Here is an 18,487-nt window from a genome sequence, read left to right as displayed (position 1 = left end):
TCCCCCTCTATAGCTAAATTTGCTTGAATCCCGAGTCTTGTACAATGTTATGTTTGATTGCATTTCTTTTTGCTTCTGTTAGCAGATGTTTTTAAACAATACCCTGCCTTCTAGTTTGTGCTGTTTTATCATCAAATCAGGGTATTTTGTGATAAAATATGTTGCTTTCTCTATATCTCTCTGCCTGCTTCTGTCATTCCTTCATTTTAAATAAAATTAATATTATTCAATTGATATGCATTTGTTAAAACTCATCTATTGGTACAATTAAAATTTGTGCATTTCACTGTACATAAAATCTAACTTATAAAAAAAGGAATTTAAACTCCAGTTCAGGCCTGGCCAGGTAGCTCAGCTGGTTAGAGCATTGTGCCAATACACCAAGGTTGCAGGTTCAATCTCCCATCAAGACAAATATGGGAGAACCCAACCAGTGAGTGCGTAGATAAATGGAACAACAAAATTGATGTTCTCTCTCTTTCTTTCTCTCTCCTTCTTCCATCCTTTTCTCTCTCTCTCAAATCAATAAAGAAAATTTTTTTAAAAAGTTTAAACTCTAGTTCAGAATATGCAATGAGGCGGTGGCTGGTGTGGCTCAGTGGATTGAGTTCCGGCCTGTGAACCAAAGTGTCTTGGTTCCCAGTAGGGGCACATGCCTGGGTTGCGGGCCAGATCCCCAGTAGTGGGCTCGTGAGAGATAACCACACATTGATGTTTCTCTCCATCTCTTTCTTCCTCTCTTCCCGTCTCTCTTAAAAATAAATAAATAAGATCTTTTTTAAAAAAGAATATTCAGTGAAGTGTTTGGAGATAAAGTATATTGGTGTTGATATTTTACTTTGAAAAACATTAAAGATTGAACTTAATGGATAGGCAGATGGATAGATATGTGATAAGGCAAATATTGCAAAATTGTTAAATGTGTAATAGGTGGTAGGCATATGTCTTTTTCTTTCCACTTTCTGTTTGATAATTTTAATAATAAAATGTTGGATAAATACTCAGTTACTCTGATGACCTATATCAATCAGCTACTTTCAAAAGAATATTCTATGATCACTTCTTTCATAGTTTGATCACATCAATTTATTCCATTCAATTCAAGTAAATGAATATAGATTTAGAGGAATAAAAGGGATAATGTATAGAAAATGTTTTGTAAACTGTGAAGTGCTATATACTATTATTAACACTATGCTTTCAAGGTAAGGAGTTCATGCAAAATCCTAACACAATACAAAACACTATCTTGAACATGGTTTTTGTTCCTTCAGATATTCTCTGATTACACTGGAAATTCTTTCAAAGACTTTTTAAAAGATTTTATTTATTTTTTATTTTTAGAGAGGGAATGGAGGGAGAAAGAGAAACATCAATGTGCGGTTGCTGGGGGCCATGGCCTGCAACCCAGGCATGTGCCCTGACTGGGAATCAAACCTGAGACACTTTGGTTCGCAGCCCATGCTCAATCCACTGAGCTACTCCAGCCAGGGCTTTAAAGACTTTTAATTAATTAATTTATTTATTTATTTTAGAGAGAAGGGAAAGAAGGCAGAAAAAACATCGATGTGCAAAAGAAACATCAATCAGTTGCCCCTCACACACCCCCAACCTGGACCAGCCCAAAACCCAGGTTTGTTCCCCAACCAGGAATGGAATCCACAACCTCCCAGTTCTCAGGCTGACACTCAATCCACTGAGCCACACCAGGCTAAACTGAAAACTCTTGAGGGAAGGGACTGTGCTTTTTACTTATTTTGTACTAACAACTTGTCCTGCAGAGAGCTAATAATTCTAAAGGTACTAAATAAACACTTATTGAATGAATCAGTAAATGGCACATTCAACTGATAAAAACCTAAAAGACTGTTCTAAATTATATTTTGTTATAATCATTGAATTTTGCATTTTATTTTCATTCTAAAAGTGTTTTGGGGCAATATTGTTGTCCATGGGATGGACAAGTGGGCTCTGTATTATCGCTTTATTCATGAGCACCCCTTAATTTTCTTAATTATCTTAACTATGAGAAATTCAAAACATTCTACTTTTTTCAACCAAAGATTAAACTCTGGCCCTGGCTGGTGTGGTTCAGTGGATTGAGTGCCAGCCTGTGAACCAAAGGGTCACCGGTTCAATTCACAGTCGGACACAGGCCCGGGTTTCAGGCTAGGTCCCCAGTGGGGGGCGTAGGAGAGGCAACCACACATTGATGTTTCTCTCCCTCTCTTTCTCCCTACCTACCCCTCTAAAAATAAATAAATAAAATCTTAAAAAAAATTAAACTCCGGTAAAAAAAATCAATTGTTGCTTTCTCATTTAATTCACATAGGCTCTTAAGAAATTGTATCTTGTTCCCTCGCTGGTGTGGCTCAGTGGATTGAGTGCTGGCCTGGGGACCAAGAGGTCACTGGTTTGATTCCCAGTCAGGGCACATGCCTTGGTTTTGGGCCAGGTCCCCAATTAGAGGCATGGAAGAGGCAACCACACATAGATGTGTCTCTCCTCCCTTCCCCTCTCTCTTAAAACAAACAAACAAACAAACAACAAAACTGCATCTTGCTCACCTGGCTGAGTAGCTCAGTTGGTTAGAGTGTTGGCCTGATATCCAAAGGTTGTGGGTTCACGCTCAGGTCAGGGCACACACAAGAATCAACAGATGAATGCACAAATAAGTAGAACAACAAATCAATGTTTTCTTCTTTCTCTCTCTCTCAAATCAATAAACACAATTTTTAAAAAACTATATTTAAAACAAGCCAAAAAACTAAGCTTATAGATACCAAGAAGAGATGGTGGTTGACAGAGGCGGGGGTTGGATTGGGCAAAATAGGTAAAAGGATTCAAAGGTACAAACTTCAAGTTATAAAATAAATAAGTCATGAGGATGTGAAATACAGTGTGGTAACTGTAGTTAAAAATACTGTGTTGCATATTTGAAAGTTGCTGAGAGAATAAATCAAAAGTTCTCATCACAAGAAAAATACCATATGTATGGTGATGAATGTTAACTAGATTCATTGTGGTAATCATGTCACCATATATACAAAGATCAAATCATTGTGTTGTACCCTTGAAGCTAGTATAATGTTGTATGTCAATTATACCTCAATAAAAAATGTGTGATTAATTAAATACTTCAGATTTGTTAAGTATTTTTAAAAGATTTTATTTATTTATTTTTAGAGATTGGGGAAGGGAGGGAGAAAGAGGGAGAGAAACATTGATGTGAGTGAGAAATACCAATCATTTGCCTCCTGCACATGCCCCCACCAGGGACTGGGCCAGCAACCCAAGCATGTGCCCTCACCTGGAATTGAACCAGCAACATTTTTCTTTGCAGAATGATGCCCAACCAACTGAACCACACCAGTCAGGGCTTGGGATTTGTTATTTTATTTGAAAAGGTGTAAGACACTACATTAGAATACTTTAAGAAATTTTAAGTCACTATATTTGTGATTTTAATTTCTTGGATTTAGAAGAATTGTTTACATACTTGGGAAAGTTTTAAAGTGCTCAAAAATTATACAACATGTTAAACTGATAAAAGTATACTAAATTTGAGGAAATTTCTCTAAGATTAGTGGGACTGACTTTTTTTAAATGAGTTTAGTTTGTTCAACTTAAATTTAACTCAGTATTAATGGAAAAATTGAAGGCAATTAAAATTTTGTTAGATCTGTGAATAATACAAAAAATGTAAGTCAGTCTTAAAGTCTTTAGAAAAACAATTAAAATACATACTTTTAAAGTAGAACATTAAATTAAAATGGAAGTATCAAAAATAGCATTTTCTTGCTCTGGCCAGTGGTGGCTCGGTTGGTTGGGGTATTGGCCAGTAAACCAGGAGGTCATAGATTCGATTCCTGGTCAGGGCAAATGCCTGGGTTGCAGATACAGTGCCCCGTCAGATCTGCTGAGAGAGGCAACCTATCAATGTTTCTCTCTAACATCAGTGTTTCTCTCCCTCTCTCTCCCCTTCCCTTTCACTCTCTCTAAAATCAATAAGCATGTCCTCAGGTGAGGATAAAATAAAAGAGCATTTTCTTCTAATAAAAGCCATACTTAAACATAAAAATCTTACACTGGCAATATATATAATTTTCAGCCAAATTCTCTAAGTATAATATCTATTACTTTCTCTTTTACAGGCTCTTGTTTTTGGTGTGGCCTCTTCTCTACAAACTATAAGATAGAACAATGTTCTTCTCTTTTTCTTTATTTTTTTTATTGTTTACGCTATTACAATTGTCCCCATTTTTTCTCTTCGCCCACCTCCACTCTGCCTCAACCCCCCTTAGAATAATATTCTTGGTGGTGGTGATGAATTAACTCAATGACATTTTGCTGCAAATGACTTGAGAACAAAATGATGAAAGAGGAATTAATTCACACAGAAAGTCCATGAGCTAGTCAGACCAAGAGAGGTTTTGCAAAGTGAATGAAAAGCATATTATGTTTTAACCTTTTGAAATATAAAAACATATTTTTGTTTTAAACTCTGAGTTTTCCAGCTGGTGTTTCTTGATTGTGTGAAAAATTGTCCTGTTCACCCTGATGGTCCCTGAACACAAAACCTTCCTTTTCTCAAACAAGCAATCTAAAGGTTAAGATCAAGGGGGTTTTTTTGTTTTTTCTTTTTTTTTTTTTAAGATTTTTTATTTATTTATTTTTATAGAGGGAAGGGAGGGAGAAAGAGAGAGAGAGAGAGAGAGAAACATCAATGTGCAGTTGCTGGGGATCATGGCCTGCAACCCAGGCATGTACCCTGACTGGGAATTGAAGTTGCGACACTTTGGTTCGCAGCCCGAGCTCAATCCACTGAGCTACGCCAGCCAGGGCTAAAGTTTTTTCTTAATTTATTGATTTGTATTTGAAGGGAACTATTAACAAAGAATCACTGAAAATAAACTGAACAAGCAGGAAAATACAGTTAATAATACTGAAACACTATTAAAATAATTCCAGGACATATGGTTTATCTGCTGTAACAGTACCTCTTAGATGCTGTCATTGATACAAAACCTGACTGCTTTTTACTGCTCTCAACACACAGTGATATAATGAACAATATTCAATCACTTCTGTACTTTCCTGAATATATGAAAATTAAAATACCGATTAAAAACTAATATATCTTCTTTTTAAATGTTTCTTACAGATACAATTTCAATGTTCTCATTCAACAGTGGTGTAGCTTAAGAGATTTTTCATTCACATGTCAAATAACAATCCACCCAAAGGGAACTGATAGTCTTTAGGTTCATAGTACAAATAAAGAGCTCAAGAATGTAGCAACGGACATTTCTAAAATACAAAACAGATAAAATTCTTAGAAGATACATGCAATAAACTCCACTAAGCAGCTAGCCACAGACCTAGAACATTCAATAACTTTACTGGTGATTTCAGTAGGATTCCAGATGTTTCCAAACTCCACTTGAACTCTCATTTTAGGCTTTGTATTTTGCTCTTTCAGTTTCACTAAAAACACAAACATGATGCAAACCCCAGAAGTATTCATTGTAGTCAAGGGCATATCCTACAACAAACTTGTCTGGAATTTCAAATCCAACAAAGTCTGGTCTGTATCCAACACTTCAAGGGGTCCTTTTTACCAGCAAACTTGTGGCCTTCACCACCTTTGACTTATACCGCTTGACCAAGGAAAGCACGGTTTGCATTGTCCTGCCAGTGTCCATTATATCTTCAACAATCAAGACATCCTTTCCAGTTAAAGTTGGGAGATCATCTCCACCAATTACTTTTTTTTTAAAAGATTTTATTTATTTATTTTTAGAGAGGGGAAGGGAGGGAGGGAGAGAGAGATACATCAATATGTGGTTGCCTCTCATATGGCCCCCACTGGGGACCTGGCCTGCAACCCAGGCATGTACCCTGACTGGGAATCAAACCTGTGACCCTTTGGTTCACAGCCTGTGCTCAATCCACTGCGCTACGCCAGCCAGGGCCTCCACCAATTACTTTTATGTCCCCTATCTATTGGTCATTACAGTAGCTCTTTAGTCTGATAAAATCTACACTCATAGATTTTGCCATAGGAATGGATCTATCACTATTTCTGTTCCAAGCTTTGATGTAATCCAGCAGACGAGCAAAGAATTTATAGCCCCCCCTTGAGCACACAGAGGGTTACAAATGTGATGGCCTCCCATCTCCTTCATCACATCTCAAGCAAGCCATTCAGTCCTGACCATAATTAGTCCTTGAGGAATAAACACCTTTCCTAAAACCTTAGCATAATGCTTAGGTATACAGAAAAAAATCTAAGTCATAATCTGGTTCATCATGACCAGTCATGACACTGGGGCTACGAGTCACCATAATGGAGTTGGCAGGTACACCAGCTAAAGGCAGTCTAGAGGTTAAGATCAAGTTCTGTGCTGTCATGCCCCAAACAAAATATTAAGAAAGGACCATCTTTATGCTGTGATATTTGCACAATTACAAGTCACACGCCTGGCTAGTGTGGCTTAGTTGCTTGGAGGTTGCCCCATAAACTGAAAGGTTGAGTAGTAGATTCCCTGTCAGGCACATACCTAGGGTCAGGGTATATACATAGGTTGCAGGTTTGGTCCCAGTCAGGGCATGTACAAGAGGCAATAGATTGATGTTTCTCACAAGGAGTCCTTAGTGAGGATTAAAAAGAAAAAAAAAAGAACAACAACAACAAGTCACAATACTGGAATTAAAGGGGAAAAAGAGAAGGCAAAGGTTAGCTTGCCTTTTCTGACATATTATACTTCAATTTAGTTTTCTTTGATGATTTTCAACACTTAAAAGTCAATAGAGGCCCTGGCTGTTGTGGCTCAGTGGATTGAGCCTGTGAATCCAAAGGTCCCCGGTTTGACTTCCAGTCAGGGCACATGCCTGAATTGTGGGCCAGGTCCCCAGTTGGGGGGTGTGCAAGAGGCAACCTCTTGATGTATCTCTCACACATGGATGTTTCTCTCCCTCTCTTTCTCCCTTCCTTACCATCTCTCTAAAAATAAATAAAATCTTTAAAAAAAATCAATAGAGGATCTGAATTTTCAGGAAAGGAGTAAGAGAACATTACTAATATGCAAAATCTATTAACCCTCTAAGAAAAACACTGTTTGAAAAGTTAACTCAAAACAGAAAGCCACCTTACACCTACATTTCTTCTAAATAATTTGCTTAGTAATAACAGAAGTTAACTTTCTTGAGAATTAAATATTTTTCAGGAATGCTACAGGCATTATCTCATTTAATTCTCACTAGGCATTCATTCATTCCTTCCTTTATCAAGTGTTCACATGGCTGGGCACACTGGCTGAAAGCTGAGAATACAATAGTGTACATTACCTGCCTAGGTCAGTGTCAAGAAGCTTAGCTCAGTAATTATATTACCTTCTTCTTCATAGGAGAAAATGGAGGATAGGACTCGATGAGGTTAATTTACTTTTCCAACGTTGCACAGGTTTGGAGCAGTTACAGGAACCTAAGTATGTCGTTTCAAATCTTTTTCCTCAATCATTTAGTAAATAGACTTCTAATAAGACTTTTGCTTGTATGTAACCTAATGTTTTTCAACCTTTTCCTGTTGGAGGAAAAACCTTTGTACTCCGGGCCTCTCTTTTTTCCCTCCGCATTATTGACCAAAGAACAAGTGGTGAATTTACTCTTAACTGCCAGGCATCTGAGAGACTTCAGGGGCAAGGAGCCAAGACTCAGGAGAATGGGGGGACATCTTTGAAGAAACAACAGCAACACAGACACAAGACCAGACCGTAATTCTGGGGGTGCAAAGCTGATCCACTGCCCAAGGAAGCAGGGTTTTTTCCCCTCCTCTTTGTCTTTCTCCACTACTTCCGAGGGGGTTCTGAAGCTGGATAGCAGAGGAAGAGCATAGCCCAAGGGCTCCAAAAGGCCGGGACATATTTTTTTTCTACAGCCCTTAACCCTCTATCCCTGTACAGTCTCTTCTTGCATTCTCTCTTACGTGCTTTTTACTTCGTCTTCACCTGTGGCGGATAATCTACATAAGACCGTTTTTTGTTTTATTCTATCGCCATATGGACTAGATTGCCTTATGGCGACCTTGACAGACATACGGGTGGGAGGCCCCGGGGAAGGCGGGGGCGGTTAGCTTTGAGGATGAAACCTTCAGAGAGCTATAGGGAGGCGCCACGAGGAGGTGGCGACAACCGAATTCCACTCAGCGTTGAGTCTTCTAAAGGATTGACATGAAATGTACCAACTGCCTTTGCTCTAGCAACTTGCGCGGTCTCGCGAGATGTGGACGCCAATCCGGAAGGAGGAGTCAAAGTGCTTCTCTGAAAGGGGGAAGGGAATATCTGTGGCGCAATCATTGCGCGAGATTGGGCCGTGGTTGCTGGGGCTTCATCCTTAGATCTCGCGATATTTCATCTTCTCCAGTCTGAAACTACAGGCAGTTTCTCGCGAGAGCCCGTGCTAAGGGCTCTGTGAGGCCCCGTGTGTTTGTGTGTGTGTATATGTGTGTTAGTGAATGTGAATACGGGGAAGCAGCGGCCGCCATTTCAGGGAGGCTGCGGACGTTGTCGCAGGCTTGGATTCTGAGCTGCCGAAGCCGCCGTGCTGCACTCCCGAGCGGGCTTCTCTAATCCCATTGTTTCTTTTAGATTCGCTCGGGCCTATCCGCCCTTGGAGCCTGAAATTCGGGCTGGGCGGTACCGCGGCCCGGGCCTAGAGGCTTAACTGTAGCTACAGCGGCGGCAGCTGCAGCAGCTCTCTTCTTTCTGAACACGAGCACCACAGGGGCCCGGAAGCCCGCACAGGTAAGTAGTTGTTGTGAACTCTAGTATTTTAAGAGATTTCTTGAGGTTGATTTTTTTTCTTGGGTTGAGGAACACACCCTAGGCGTTTTTTTAGCGACGGTGGGGGAGGGCAGGTTTTGTAGAAATCGGCCCCATTTTGGCGACCGCGCCCTTTTTTTCCGGTTGAGTAGTTTTTAGGGTTCTTGGGTGTTACGAACCCCAGGGAGGTCTCGGGCAGATGGCGACCTGTTCCTTCGAGGCCTGGGCCGGCCGCGACCTCGCAACATGGCGCCAGCCGAACGCTGCTGCCATGGCACACAACCCGTCCCTACCGAGGGAGTTTCCCCGGCTTCTAAAATGGCAGAGCGAGTTTTGCGCGGAAAGGCGCGCTCGCTCGAGGCTCCCGGGTTATGTTTTTGGAGTTCGTTGCAGGGTTTTAAAAGTCGAACGTTTAGTTTATTTTAATGTAATCTTAAAGGAATTTCACATTTAGTTACCAAGCCTGGTAAAGTGCGTTGTGCTACATCAGTCATGCCTGGGCTTTCGAAAATGTTTTTGTGAAGTGTCGGAGTATTTGAGTAAGAAATGGAGCATAAATGAAATAGTATTTACTTATAGAATTACCTTATTGTTTCCATAGGCGTTTAGAGAAAATGGCAGACGATATTGATATTGAAGCAATGCTTGAGGCTCCTTACAAGAAGGTGAGAAAAAAAGTGTTGGTGAGGTTTATATATTTCTTGATTTAGCATTATTCACGAAACTACTGCTGAAATGTAAACTAACCTCCCCGGAGCCCTCTTGATTTATCTTATCAGAGATGCATTACGTATAACTTGCAAAAGTAAATATATGCTATTGATGTAATAATATTGTGCAGTAGTTTCACTTCAGCGTGATGAATAAATGCCCATCTATCTCTCTTTGTAGACTTGCCTAACGATATCTCACCTCTACTCCCATGAATTCACCTTTGATTCCAGTGTGAACTGTCAATCATAAGGTAGTAATTGAGTGACTTATCGCTGTACCGTGGTCCCCTAGGTAAAATGACTCAACTAAGAATTACCAGCTCCAGTTTGGTATAGCAAAAAGGTGAATGTAGTGGTTTGGGAAAATAGCAGGGGTCCAAGAATAACAAAGTAAAACCAGTCTGTGGCAAGCAAATCTTTAATGTCTTACAAGAAGAAATGGGTGAGATTTAAAATATTTTTCTATATATGTGAAAGACTGGTGATAGTAAAATATTAAAACAGGCAGGTGGTGATCTGCTTAAAAAACACTAAAATTCTTGGATCCCTGAATAGAAAAAAAAAAAAGCAAAAGGCAGTATCACAACTTACAGTCACTTGGTGACTGTTTCACTGTTCTCCATATTGTTTTATTTTTAACTAGTCCCTGCCATATTTCACACTAAAAAACTACAAAGGAATTTGAGTAGTAATAATAGTCTTTGACCCATTTCAGTATCACAGTGAAACTAAAGTGTCTTTTCATTCTTTCACCAGTTGGTGGTGAAAATAGCAGTATGCATGCATTATCACTGGTGTCACAAACTATAAGCTTTGTAAGTTAGCAGTTAAACTTCTATAACTGGTGTGATCAAGCTTTAACATAAACATTGCGCTAAACCTTTTTAAAATAATACATTTGTTTTGGAGTGTATAGCACGACCATGTGGTACCAATTTGGATGAATTCTTTATAGCTTTAAATAGTGTACCTAGTTTAATAATGCTTAAGTCTTTTGAAGAGCTTTCTATTTTAATGTTAAGATTCTTGTGTCTTAGTTAAACATGGAGGTAATTCCGTGTAAACAGGTATGGAAGTAGGAAATGTTTAGGCTGGACTGGTGGATTATTAATTGACTTTCTTGGGTTCTTGAGAGTCAACATTACTAAAGCAGTGTGAATCCCTGTTTGCTTCAGGGCGAGATGTGTGACAGAGGTGGCATCAAGCTCTTACAGTCCCAACCCTCCAACGGAAATGGGCGAAGATCTCAGGAATGGCATCGGTCACAGGAAATCCATAGTGGCTGGCTGCTAGCATGGCCACTTGGGGCTTAGGCAGAAATAGAGCCATGGTACTGACCAAAGGGACCATAGCACATGGAATAAAACTCAAAACAGGACTTTATTCATGTTTTAAAGAAACTCTATTTAACCACTTCAACACTGTATAAATCTGGATAACTTAATATTTATGTAAGAAAGTAAAATTTAACATGTTAATATGCCTTTTTATTTTTGTATCTTGATGACTTAATTGTAAGCAACAAAGTGGTTAAACACGTACCCATCTAAATTTTTTTATAGCCTTCCATGTTAAACTATGGATAAGTAATTAGTTTTAAAATTGTTTTGTATTTTCTTATTCCTGTTCCCTTTACCCTTTGACAACTTGAAATGTTACCACTTCGTCCTCATGATGTTCTTCTATCAACCTTGCTTAGGATGAGAACAAGTTGAGCAGTGCTAATGGCCATGAAGAACGTAGCAAAAAGTAAGTTTTAAGAAGGGAGCTGGGGCGGGGGGCAGGACTTAGTTTTGTGTTTCTGTGGCCAAAGCATCAAACTAAGGTTGTCTGTGGAAGCTTTTGTTTGCCTCTTTTAGAAAACTGGTTCTTTTTGGGGACTAGAAATTATTTGAGGATATAAAACTGGGGACTCCTTCCCTAGATTTCAGAATATGGTTTTAGGGACCTTTTGGACACCTTCCTCTCCAAGTCCATCCAGGACAATTTGTATGAATGTTATATTACAGCTTGTCTTTATCTTCAGTTTATTAACTTTGGTTTAATGTTTAGTAATGTTATCAATTAAACTAACATTCACTGAAGATGGGTTAGGAAGAGGGAAAGGTAACAAGATAATCAGGCCAAGGAAAGTCTTCTAAATTATTGAAGGAGTCAGCTATGAATTAGCCAAGCTTCATGCTGCTTAAAGACTATTTTTGTCATAATGGTATGTAGCATACTTAAGTACTTCTTATGTTCCTCTTACATATCTTTTGTTTGAAGCTTTTAAAACTCTAGTAAACTTAATAGTGAGAATGGAGTTTTTGAAAAATTGAGTGACACAAGTTAATAGAGTTAAATGAGTAATCCAAAACAGTAATAACTCAGTGCTTTAGACTAGAACAGAATACAGTATACAAAGTTCTAAGTAATAGTATAGATTAAATTAGATCTATTTTATAAGGTTGGATGCTATTGGAGTTTCCTTTCAGCTCTAAAATTAGTGATTCTTAATAACAAATGGTGATATACACAGCAATTGTTTTATTAGCCTATATTTGTGATGTCATTAAAACATTTTGTCATGTTCATGACTTAATGCACAAAGATAAATAGCCATTGCTTGGATTTTGTTTGTTTCTTTGTGTTTTGGGTGGCTCTTTTCCTCTTAAGAGCTCAGAGTGCTTTATAATAATACACTACCTCAACATTCTCATAACTACTTTGTTAGGTGGGTTGATATAATTTCATAAAAATATGAAAAATTGTTGAATGGAATTATTTAGGCTTTGCTACATTTTTTTCATTATAATTTCCCTAAAATAATGGAGTAATGGATTAAAAATGATATAAAACATCCTACCTTTTTTTTTTCTTTCTTTCTTTTTTTTTTTTTTCTGGTGGAAGTTTGTTATAGTTACTCACTAATCACAACAGGTTATAGGTATTAGGTTTGGTTTAGTCTTGAATTGTTACATATGAGACAATCAACCATTGTATGGTTTAATGTATCTGGTTTTAGACCTTTACCAAAGTAACTGTTTCCTAGTTAATGGTTCTAATTGGCAGTTCTGTAATCCAAAGATGATGTAGGAAGGGGTATTCATATATCATGAAATAAGCTAATCTAGTCCAGACTAGCGGGTGAGGTAAAGCTCTCATTGTAAGTGTGGAAAAGATGAGAACATGCAGTGTGGGGTACAGACTCTTTTACAATTTTTATTTTTTTTTAATTTTTTAAGATTTTATTTTTAGGTGAAGGGAGGGAGAGAAACTTGATATATTGATATTATATCAATGTGTGGTTGCCTCTTGTGTGCCCCCTACTGGGTGGGGTGTGGCTAGCCCACAACCCAGGCATGTGCCTGACTGGGAATTTAACCAGTGACGCTTTAGTTCGCAGGCCTGCACTCAACCCACTGAGCCACACCAGCCAGGGCCCTTGTACAATTGTTAGATGTCATTCCTTCTTGCTAATGTTATTTTCAGTTTTACAATACTTCCTGCATCTTAGCCCATTAAAGCTACCAAGTTTTTACAAGGTCACGATGATAGATGCATAGCGGCCTTTATCATGTAAATAGTCTTATGGGACTAAATACAATGGACAGTTTTCTTTAATTGATCATAGGGATCATTGACTAAGGGAGGAACTTTCCAAAACATTCCAACTACCATCTAGGGTCTTTTTAAATGTACAAATTATTTCTCTTCAGACATCTCACCAATTATGTATAGCTGATTAAATAAATGGCTCCCTTGTTCAATCAGGAACTTTTTCCCATTTTTCTGAAGGGAATTAATCTTCCAATTTAATTTTAAAGTTATCTAGGAGAGAAATGTTGTATTTAGGGATAGATCGAATGTAAAGCAAAATGTTCAGTGCTTTAGTTTTTGGCGTAAGTTAAGTCAACCAAAGAAAGGTGCCACATTGCAATTTTCATCTTAAAACTTCATTGTCTTAAAAGCCATTGAGTGTTGGATGTAGTTTTAAGGTGGTAAGAAAATATACATTATGAGAATTGAGAGGGACCAGTAAATGTTTTCTTTTAAGAAATAGTTTTGATTCTCAATACATGTACTCAGTTGTATTCCGATAGCAAAAGGAACTAAGTTTAGTATAATACAAATTGATTATCAATTAAAGAACTATACACCTGAGTTTGGCAAGACATCAAAATGCGCTTTTTAAAGTCCTGGAGCTTGCCTTCATGGGAATATTACTTGTTAGTGTAACCAGTTTAACAAAATCTAAATCAGCATTTATTCAGTTAAATTCTTTTAGGAATTACTCAAAAAAGAGTAATAATAAAATGACACAGTTGAAATATATTGGCTACTGTGGTGTGGATTATCTATAAATTTTGGAATAAATGACTTTTCTATTTTTTTCTTATTTTCCAGAGTACTTTGCATTTAAAATTTAGATCTTCTTACATGGAAGAGGTCAAATCCAGTTATAGCAAAACACCTTTACAGCAGAGGCCATATAACCAAAAAGTCCAAAGGCCCAGCCCAGTGGACCTTTTACTTCAATGATGTTCAGTACAAAATTCCACTGCCACTAAAGACTTTGGAAAGTCCCTTTTAAGTTGTAACAGGATTTGACTATTATGGATTTATATAACTTCTTTTTAGATAACTTAATAAATGTTCTTTGAAGCTATAGACTGATTTCTTACACCCTTAAATTTTTGTCTGGGCTTTTATGCAGAGGATTGTACATTTTCAATGTCTTAGTATGTTGCTATCTTTTTACCTGTCTGGGGTTGCCTTCAGATGTGGGTGGGGACTCATTAAAAAAATCCTAGGAAGACCTTAAAGTGAAATTAGCTCTTCAATTTTCAAGTCCTTTGTTAAAATAAGTCTTGGGCCTAAAAAAAGGTAAACAGGGAGGTTGGCTGCCTCTCTTCTATGGGCCATCTATAAGCAGAGCAAAACTTGTGGAGTTACTTTTTACTTTGTCCCCTAATTGATTATGTTCAGGACTTTTGATTATAGCTGTTGCACAGAGTTCCTTAAGAGTGTCAGGTTTTTCAGGTAACAAAGTTGGAATGTTATCTGTTGCCCTTTGGGCATGCTTTTATGACATATAAATAATGAGTGTAGCCTAATTTTCTGTCATGTGCTACCTAGCATATACATTTCTGACAGTCAGGTGGATTATCTTGAAATTTTAGACAAAGTTTCTGCCTCCTTGGAAAGCTCTACATCTCCTTGTGATTGGAGTGTGGGTTTCAAGATTCCAGAAGGTGGGTGTCTTCATTTTCTATTTTCAATGCACTCTAAGATGGCCTACTTACAGGTTTTCTGAGGCAGACTCCGGTTGCTCTTGTGCTAACTTTACTTTGATAAAAACTAAACAGTTAAATGAAATCTCCAAATGATGGTAGAGTTGTCAAAATGTTTCATCTTTTAGCTACTATAAGTTGACATTTTAGTGGAATAAGTTTATTTTGAAATGGCTTTCAATTTATATTGAAATATCTGAAGGCACCTCTAAAACTTGGGTGATAGCACAGGTATAGACTGTAAGATTTAACTATGAAATGAGTGATATGTTGTGAAGAATATAGAAATGAACAGAAAGATATGATTGACTGGCTTTTTTACCTTTCAGAGTTTGAAATTTTGCAAAGATTTATATAGATGATGCTGTTTTTAATTGCACCCCACATGCTATAAACTGACATAACAGTGGCATACTCCATTTTCCCATGTACTCATAAGTTTCAAAAGAAAATACCTGAAATGGTTACAGTAGCATCTATATGAGTGTCAGAATGCATTTTACTGAAATTTTACTGTCTTTTGTTACTTGTAATTTTTTGATCATGGAAACCAAAATTTTGATGTTTATATGGCCCGGTGAAAGGACAAAAGAATACATGAATAAATTGGATCGAAATTGACTTTTGGGAAATGAATGTGTTTAATGACAATTCTTACATATGGTTTAGCACTAATACTTCTATGTTAACATTCTGTTATAATAATTGGTTTATTACTGTGTCCTGTGGATTGTAGTAGTACTTGTTGGCCAGTTATAAGATGGTCAAACTTTATTTAAAGCCCTTTCCTTTTTAGACCTGTAGCTGACTCAGGCTATCATTATAGTCCCTCCTCTCTCAAATATTTTTTGTCAACTGACTGCTGATGTTCAGTAGTAGAAGGCAAAGGTTGGGTATTGTTTACTTTACCTAGGAGTTACTTTATTCGTAAATAAGATTGTGTATCATTATATGATCATAAAAATGGCAAAGTAAATTTACAAAAAGATTTTATAAATTCTGGCCATAAAAGGAATATATTTTCACAGATCATTATACCAGTAAGATAATAATGGGGTTTTTTTTTCCTTAGGAGGAAAAAAAGCAAGAGCAGAAGTCGTAGTCATGAACGAAAAAGAAGCAAAAGTAAGGAACGGAAGCGAAGCAGAGATAGAGAAAGGAAAAAGAGCAAAAGCCGTGAAAGGAAGCGAAGTAGAAGCAAAGAAAGGAGACGGAGCCGCTCAAGAAGTCGAGATCGCAGATTTAGAGGCCGCTACAGAAGTCCTTAGTATGTAACTATGATTATGATTATAGTTGAAGTCATTTGCCAGGTGTCCAGATAGCAATTTAATCTGAGTGATTTGAACTGTGAAATTTTACTTTTCAATATGGTTATTTTAAAAAGTATTAAATAAGGATATTTGCATTGAAAGACTAGTAAAGTGAAAAACTGGACAAACATGTAACTTTTGTTTTATTCTAGGCATACAGATTATTTTTTATTCCATATAAAAGTAATATAACTGTATGCCAGTCCAAACTGGACTACAGCACTAGAGTGCTAAGATTTGATAAATGTAGTACCGAATACTTGAAAACTTGGAGGTTTGTGAACATTTACTGAACATAAGTTTATTTAAAAGTCAAATATGCAATTAGTTAATAATGTTGTCTGTGTGGCTGTTTTCAGCTGAAATGACAGACCCTTTGTGAATTTGGTCTATGCTCCTGGATAATAATGATTTGGGGGGCTCCATTATGCATTGTATTTAAAGTTTTAAAATAAAGCACTAACGGTGCCTGAAAGCTTAAATTACTGTGGAAAGTTGGATGTGGTTAAGTATATTATAAAGTTTCATTATAATCATTTTAAAAACTCTCAATTGTATTAATACCTGGAAAGCGCCTACCTGCAGCTTTTAAGCAAGGATTGAATATGGCAGTCCTTAGAGCTTTTCTCTTCAACGCACTGTTGTAAATTATGGGATTAATGAACACTTCTTACTTTAAATGAACACTTCTAACTTTAAAAATTGAATGGATGAAAGTGGAATTCACAGATAACTAAATCAGAGTCTTGTCTCTGACACTTGGGCAAGTTACCTCTGAGTTTTTGTTTTCTTAGTTTTTAAGAAAGGTAACAATTATCAGAAAAACTTAATGAGCATTGAGAAGAGAATATAAAGAAAGCACTCACTATAATGCTATTCATGAAATGTTTTGGTATTTGAAGCTATTCACCTTTGAGTTCTGATTCTTGTTCTTAAATCTTGAAAATGGAAAGAATTGAACTATTTGTTTTCTAAGTTCTTCCTAGGTGCTTATTCGTTAACCTTTCAAGAGCTTAAAGGGACCATAATGTTTTTTGATTCCGAATGCTCTATATTAGAAAATAACTTTGCTTTTTGTCCAATTTATCAAAGTTTACTGCATTTTTTTAATCAGAATGAACTAAATAGAGAAGAGGATTACTTTAATAAATTCTGAATACTGTTTTCTCTGTTTAGTGATGAATACTTGAAGTCAGCCTGTGATTCTGGTCTGACTTAAAAATGGATTTAGTTTTCACATTTGGTTTCAGGTAATTTCTAACTATGGAGGCAAAAACTGGGACTTTAATAATTAATGGGGGTAGAATATTTTAATACATTCTTATTAGGGCTTAAATTTGCCCAGGAAATGTATATTCTTAAGTATCCATTTGAATTACAAAGGACTCATTTAATATAAATTAATTTACTTGAAACTGCTTGAATGTTGAGTATGTGTAGATTTCATGAAAATGAATCCAAATGGGTGGGTCACAGACCACTAGTTACTTCATTTTTATTACCCTTCTGGGAAAGAACAACAGGATGAGCACTAAGGGACATCTGACTGTCTCTCTAGTTTGGTCATTCGAAATAAAAGGCTCAAATACCGCTGAGCCTTTTTAGAGTTATTTAGAATACAGGATAAAACTATATTTTAAAATAGTTGCTATTACAATTTTTTATTGTGTTATTTTTTCTTAGAATAGTTGCCTTTTTAATCTTTTTTAAAAAACATCAATATGTTGTCCTCAAAAAAGGATTTTGAAGAATCAGTGAACTTCATCTTTACAATGGAATAATTTGCCACAAAGAAGTGAAGTGTGATGTGCTAAATGTGCTTTTTTATGTAGTCCCTGAGACTTGCTATTAAATGGAAATTTGGAGTTTCTGTGATAATGTAAATAGTCTCCTTATTTTTTAAAAGAAGTCCCTCAAGAAAACATGAATATTGTTATATGTACTTAAGTGTTAAATACATGTATGTTCCTGAGAGGATGTGCAAAGATGCACACCAAACTGGTAACTGTAATTATTCCTGGTGTGAGAGAAGTTCAGGGTGATTTACTTTCACTTTTGTGTGTGCTTTTTTATAACCTCAGGAATATATTCATGTGTAATTTTTAAAAAACAATAGACTGAAAATAAGAGAGCATTTTCAGAATTTAAGAAATTTTGAGGCTGTAACCTTTGGTTTTGGCACCTCTCAGTGGTCCAGGATGGATAACTGTAAGAGCAGTTTGCCTGGGATAGAGTTAAAAGAAAAAGTCTTGTTTCCTCTTCATAATGGAGGTGGAAAAGAAGCAGCCTAAACAATGTTAAACTTGCTGGAGAGCACATGAACGTGATCTTAGCAAGACCCTAAACCTGTAACTAGTGTAATTTTGTGT

General features: G+C 36.9%; 1 protein-coding gene and 1 pseudogene across 8 annotated transcripts in view; one reads left to right on the top strand and one right to left on the bottom strand.

Annotated features, from left to right (window-relative positions):
- Positions 1-4,847: 4,847 nt before the first annotated feature.
- On the bottom strand, positions 4,848-6,519 carry LOC114506888 (annotated as a pseudogene).
- A 1,954-nt stretch (positions 6,520-8,473) lies between these two features.
- The window catches only part of RBM39 (RNA binding motif protein 39), a 29,947-nt gene continuing 19,933 nt past the window's right edge, over positions 8,474-18,487 (top strand). For 4 of the 8 annotated variants that reach the window (XM_028524001.1, XM_028524000.1, XM_028523998.1 and 1 more), the window contains exons 1-4: positions 8,495-8,804; positions 9,424-9,487; positions 11,235-11,284; positions 15,881-16,075. In XM_028524001.1, coding sequence (XP_028379802.1) covers positions 9,437-9,487; positions 11,235-11,284; positions 15,881-16,075 — 296 coding nt within the window. In that variant the 5' untranslated portion in view covers positions 8,495-8,804; positions 9,424-9,436. Of the gene's footprint in view, positions 8,805-9,423; positions 9,488-9,713; positions 9,787-11,234; positions 11,285-14,697; positions 14,770-15,880; positions 16,076-18,487 lie in introns of all 8 variants that reach the window. The other 4 variants (XM_028524004.2, XM_028524002.2, XM_028524006.2 and 1 more) reach the window with 4 other exon arrangements.

This window comes from Phyllostomus discolor, chromosome 9 (assembly GCF_004126475.2).
Source record: "Phyllostomus discolor isolate MPI-MPIP mPhyDis1 chromosome 9, mPhyDis1.pri.v3, whole genome shotgun sequence".
Lineage (NCBI taxonomy): Eukaryota > Metazoa > Chordata > Mammalia > Chiroptera > Phyllostomidae > Phyllostomus > Phyllostomus discolor.
This window is presented reverse-complemented; position numbering and strand designations above follow the sequence as displayed.